The 6,000-nt window shown below is 42.6% G+C and overlaps 1 protein-coding gene across 1 annotated transcript in view; it reads right to left on the bottom strand.

Annotated features, from left to right (window-relative positions):
- Window positions 1-919: 919 nt before the first annotated feature.
- Window positions 920-6,000, bottom strand: part of PPP1R14C (protein phosphatase 1 regulatory inhibitor subunit 14C) — a 91,583-nt gene continuing 86,502 nt past the window's right edge. The window contains exon 4 of the mRNA XM_019967590.2: window positions 920-2,524. Coding sequence (XP_019823149.2) covers window positions 2,450-2,524 — 75 coding nt within the window. The 3' untranslated portion in view covers window positions 920-2,449. The remainder of the gene's footprint in view (window positions 2,525-6,000) is intronic.

Below are 6,000 nucleotides of genomic sequence, written 5' to 3'. Positions count from 1 at the left end.
CAATTCCAAGATAGTTGTAGCAATCACTGCAAGATTTCACTGGGACAGATTTAAGCAGTATTAGCAGAGGAAAAGCTTGGTGACTATGGATGCATTGGGACCCGGATGGGGAGGCAAGGAGGAGGTCCCAGCTTGTGGCTTGAGTGCTCCAGGGAGTCAGGTGATGCCAGGCCAAGAGCAAGGTGGCGGGGGGTGGGGAGGGGGCAGGAAGTATGTGATGTGACAGGCCTCAGAGGCCTTCAAAGGAAAAGTTCAAAGGAAAAGATTATAACCTGGGCTGGTCAAACCTGCCAGAATTCCTGCAAGTTCTGATTTTTGTGTACTCATAGAGTGTAAGGCATTCTAACAATAATTGGAATATCTGATTAATCTGAAATCTTGAGAATATACACCAGATGGGCAAAAGGGAGTTTGAATTAAATGAAAGACGCATGGCCTGGGGGAGTGCTGGAGTAGAAGGCAGGCAGGGCCAAGGGCACAGAGTTATTTTCTGTTTCCTGCTCAAGCGGGGAGTCTGTCCCAGCTCCCCTCCTTTCACCACCTGATCTGAAGATGCCTCAGGTGAGGTCCAGGATCAAATGAACAAAAGACCTGAAAATGAAAAGCTAGCTGGTGCTTGGTACCGTTGTCTGTGGCTTCTCAGGTGGCTCAGTTGTAAAGAACCCACCTGCCAATGCGGGAGGCGTGGGTAAGATCCCTGGGTCTGATCCCTGGGTCAGGAGGATCCCCTGGAGGAGGGCAAGGCAACCCACTCCAGTACTCTTGCCTGGAAAATCCCATGGACGGAGAAGCCTGGCGGGCTTCAGTCTATGGGGTCGCAGAGTCGGACACAACTGAGCATATGTGCACACACCCTTGTCTTCAGAGCATCTGACAAAGTAAAATCATCACACCCATGCTGTTTCGCAAGGCAAACGTGTAAGCAGAGTTGTAAGCAGCTTCGTTTATTCGAGTAAATAGCTTGTAAATAAATCATTGGTAAACATTACAAAATTAAATACATTTTCAAAAGCTTGCCAGTGTACATAAAATTCACAAACATAGTTCTTTTAAAAAATAAAATATGTTCAGAGCACCCTTGATATAAAATGCCTGACCCCTGTCCTCTGACAGGGCCACCTAGAGACACCTTACAGTAGGGAGGGGGGTTTCTATGGGAGGCAGTGGGGGCTTCCTGGAGGACACCAAGAGTTTCTACTCTGACCTTTGACCCCACCCACATCCAACTGCATTTTGATCCTTCTCCAAGGAGCCGGTATAGAACTGAGAGGGGCTCAGCAGGTGCCCCAGGCTCAGCTCCAAGCAAAGGGATCGGATCAGGGTGCACAATTAGGGCCAGAGTCCTCACCATAAGCCACTGAGAGAAGCCAGAAAGGAAATCTCTACCACACTTCCAAACCAGCCAATGCTCCTGCATCGACTTTCTCCAGAGGAGCTGAGGTTTTCTCAGTTGTACACCTGCTCATCGCTCAGCTCACCCAATCTGGTCTGATGCCCTCCAGGCACAGAAATGCCCCGATCTACTTCTAAGGAGGAAGATATAATCTGCTCACTTCCTTATGACCTGCTTTCATGGAGAGAGAATAATATATGGTATTTGGTAGGAAGCACAGAATGAATTGCTACACGGCGCTTTCTGGTTCCACGGCCAAACACCCCTCAGAGAGTATGAACATTTCTAGAGAAATTTGAATAGTCATTCAAAGAAACGGTTCAGAAAACTTTAAAATACCACAAATGAGGCAATAAGTACATGACCTGGCAAAGCATCCCAATTAACAGAATAATACAAAGTCCATAAATTAAGCCCTTGACCAACTCCACATTGTCATAGTGTAGCTCATTAAAATAACGGATACGCTGAGTTCTTTTCACTTTGGTGTAGAAAGTGAACATTGGCGGTCTCCAGCACTCACATGAAGAAGACCTAGTGGCCTCTTGAAAACACACATGCCATGACCTCCAATTAAAGGATGACCACAAGTTTATTCCATCCGTGTGAAATAAAACTCACATCCACATTTTAACTTAGTTGCCTGTAGATATATACAAGTACAAGAAATTCGACCTTTGTGTCAAATGTACAACTCAAGAAAAAAGTATTACCAAACTAGCTGTAAGAAAACCATCATCCCTGTATCATTAGGTCCTTAACATCTGGTTTCTCCAAGAAGATGCTGCCTGGTCCAGCCCCTCCTTACGTGTCTGCCTGATTTGATGCTCTCTGGTTGGGCTGAAGCCAGAGTCTGTGATATCTTTGCTATTAAAATATTACACCAACCAAACCTTTAAAAACCAAAAAAGGAACACTCTTGAATAAATGTCTAATAGATACCACCCCTCCCCACCCCCAAAAAGTTGCTCATAAGGACAACAGTTCTTTATGAAAAGTCTTCGTGAAGTCCAAATTCCTTCCTGGGTCTCCAGCAGAGTTCCACCTGGGCTGGAATTATACAGCCTTCTTCTGTGGGGGGCTCAACTTCCGCATGCCTCTTATCCGAGAGAGCAGCTCCTTAATGAACTCCTAAAAGAGATCAGAAGAAGTTATTATGAGAGAGTCACACTATTCAAATAAGGGTTTAAAATCTGCTTGAAGTCACTGAGGTCAACTGCAGCTAACCTTAATTGATGAGCTTGGTTGGGTGTGTTAACCCAACTGGCACAGTATAGGACATTTTTAAACAAATGAAGATACTTAAGCTTCTCACCATCCTGCCTTCTCACTGCTGTACTCTCTTTAAAGAGAAAACCAAGCTGCCTTCACTCATTGACATTATCTACTTGGCCCCTGAAGGCCTATGTGGTTTAGATCAATGCTTCGCAAACTTCACGAAATCTTTAACACTTGCTTAAACTCACCAGGGAAATGTGTGGATTCTGAAGGAATAAGTCTGGTTGGGGCTGAATATTTTGCATTTCCAACTGGCTACCAAATGATGCCAGCGTTAGTCTCTGAACCTTACTTGAAATAGCTAAACTAGACCCGTGGTTTTCAAACTTGAGTGCACATCAAATCACAGGTGGGAAGGAGGGCTTATTAAATACATTCCAGAGTGCTGGGCCCACTGCCCCAGAGTTTCTGATTCAGTAGATATAGGCTGTGGCCTGAGAACTTGCATTTCTGACAAGCTTCCAGGTGACACCTATGCTTCTGGTCTCAGGATCTTACTGAGAACCATGGGTCTAGATCGTAATAGAAGTCTCTTGACTTTTTTGGACTGCAAATCACAGTTTGAAAAGAAAAACAAGACACACTGATATTTACAATCCAGTACATACAAAAATTCAACATTCAGAAACCGAAGATCATGGCATCTGGTCCCATCACTTCATGGGAAATAGATGGGGAAACAGTGGAAACAGTGTCAGACTTTATTTTTTTGGGCTCCAAAATCACTGCAGATGGTGACTGCAGCCATGAAATTAAAAGACGCTTACTCCTTGGAAGGAAAGTTATGACCAACCTAGACAGCATATTCAAAAGCAGAGATATTACTTTGCCAACAAAGGTTCATCTAGTCAAGGCTATGGTTTTTCCTGTGGTCATGTATGGGTGTGAGAGTTGGACTGTGAAGAAGGCTGAGCGCCGAAGAATTGATGCTTTAGAACTGTGGTGTTGGAGAAGAGTCTTGAGAGTCCCTTGGACTGCAAGGAGATCCAACCAGTCCATTCTAAAGGAGATCAGCCCTGGGATTTCTTTGGAAGGAATGATGCTAAAGCTGAAACTCCAGTACTTTGGCCACCTGATGCGAAGAGTTGACTCATTGGAAAAGACTCTGATACTGGGAGGGATTGGGGGCAAGAGGAGAATGGGATGACAGAGGATGTGATGGCTGGATGTCATCACTGACTCGATGGACATGAGTCTGAGTGAACTCCAGGAGTTGGTGATGGACAGGGAGGCCTGGTGTGCTGTGATTCACGGGGTCGCAGAGTCAGACATGACTGAGTGACTGATCTGATCTGACATACAAAAATACATCTGAAATAAAAACTTAAAGAATGAACACTTACTGTATTCCACACGCTCTTTTTTATTTCACTCTAATTTCATTCAAAACATAATACTGGGGAAGACCCACTAAAATGATGTTGTGACTATTCATGGATCAGAACCAAATAGTTCTCACTTTAAGCCATTAGCAATCTTTTGTTGTTGCCTCATGTATTAAAGTTTCTGCCTACTAAATTGGAGAAGGCAATGGCAACCCACTCCAGTACTCTTGCCTGGAAAATCCCATGGATAGAGGGGCCTGGTAGGCTGCAGTCCATGGGGTTGCTAGGAGTTGGATACGACTGAGCGACTTCACTTTCACTTTTCACTTTCATGCATTAGAGAAGAAAATGGCAACCCACTCCAGTGTTCTTGCCTGGAGAATCCCAGGGATGGGGAGCCTGGTGGGCTGCCGTCTATGGTGTCGCACAGAGTCGGATACGACTGAAGCGACTTAGCAGCAGCAGCAGCAACCTACTAAATAAGTTGCATTTATTAGATAATAATTACTTTGTCTTCCTTTTTTAGATTTGTTGAAACAAAGCTGACAGCCAATCAGACTTTCTGATCAGCAAGGGACAGCCAGTGAGTGACAGAACTGTGCACAGTAGGGACATCCCGGAGCAAAAACGTGAAGGAGACTTCCTTTCCTTTAAGACCTCTGAAAAACAGCTCTCAGACAATCACGCATCAATTACAACCTCCAGCCATAGCTCCCAGACTAAATGGTCCCTGTGCTTCTATCCAGCTCTAAAACATAATATGCTTAAACACTCAATATATGATGAGCTGCCATGATTTCTTTTTTAATAATCTTTTTGCTAATATGAAAGTTACATATGCTTTTTCTAGAAAACTTAGAAAATATAAACCAACCACAATTACTCCTCAGAACGAACCACTATTAACATATTTTCTTCTATGGAAATTATTTTTACTCAATTAAGATTATACTATATAAATATATCCTGTATTTGCACTTAGCATTGTATGTGTGTGTTAGTCACTCAGTCATGTCAACTCTTTGTGACCCCACGGACTCTGACTCCAGCCCGCTCCTTTGTCCATGGAATTCTCCAGGTAAGAATACTGGAGTGGGTAGCCATTCCCTTCTCCAGGGGATCTTCCCAACCCAGGGATCGAACCCAGGTCTCCTGCATTGCAGGCAGATTCTTTATTATCTGAGCCACCAGGAAAGCCCACACTTAGCAGCATGTCAAGTCTTTCCCCCACAACATTAAATAGTCTTTTTAAAAATTTATCTTAATGGTTATACAGTCCTTTATTATATGGATGTTCTACAATCTGTTTCATTCCTCCATCACTGGATATTTGGTTGGTTTCTGGCTTTTCAAAAGTATAAACAATGCCACAATTAACATCTTTGTGTATAAATCTCTGTATACAATTTGGATTATTCCCTTTGGAGAGCTATTCTGTAGTAGGTCAAAGGACATAAACATTTTAGTCACCATCATTTCTGAACTTGGACAGAAAACATAAATATGGGTATGACTAGCACTTATCTAAATGGCTTTCAACTAAAAACAAAAACAAACGAAAAACCCTAAAACTCTTGTGATCTACACATAGTTATAGCAACTTAGTACACAGAGATGCAAGACTGAAACAAAAGCTTCACGTAAAAATACAACTCTGACTATGCGTAAGATATTTTCTATTCTATTCTATTCGGAAAAAAATACAGATCAAGATCACTTAATGGTTACCACGCATAATCTGTAAACACAGGCAGCTAGACCAAGGTTATTCAATACATTAACCCCTAACCACATGTGGCTATTTCAATTTAAACTAATTAAAACAAAAATTAAAATTCACTTCCTTGGTCACACAAGCCACGTTTCAAATACTCAGTTGCCATATATAATATGTTAAACTAGCTAATGGTTTTCATATTGAACAGCAGGATTTTTCCATCATCTCAGAAAATTCTATTGAACTGCTCAAGATGACAATACTTGGAATCACAAAACTAGATGCAA

The sequence above is a fragment of the Bos indicus genome, chromosome 9 (assembly GCF_029378745.1).
Source record: "Bos indicus isolate NIAB-ARS_2022 breed Sahiwal x Tharparkar chromosome 9, NIAB-ARS_B.indTharparkar_mat_pri_1.0, whole genome shotgun sequence".
Lineage (NCBI taxonomy): Eukaryota > Metazoa > Chordata > Mammalia > Artiodactyla > Bovidae > Bos > Bos indicus.
Note: the sequence above shows the minus strand (reverse complement) of the source record. Positions and strands in the feature narration are given on the sequence as shown.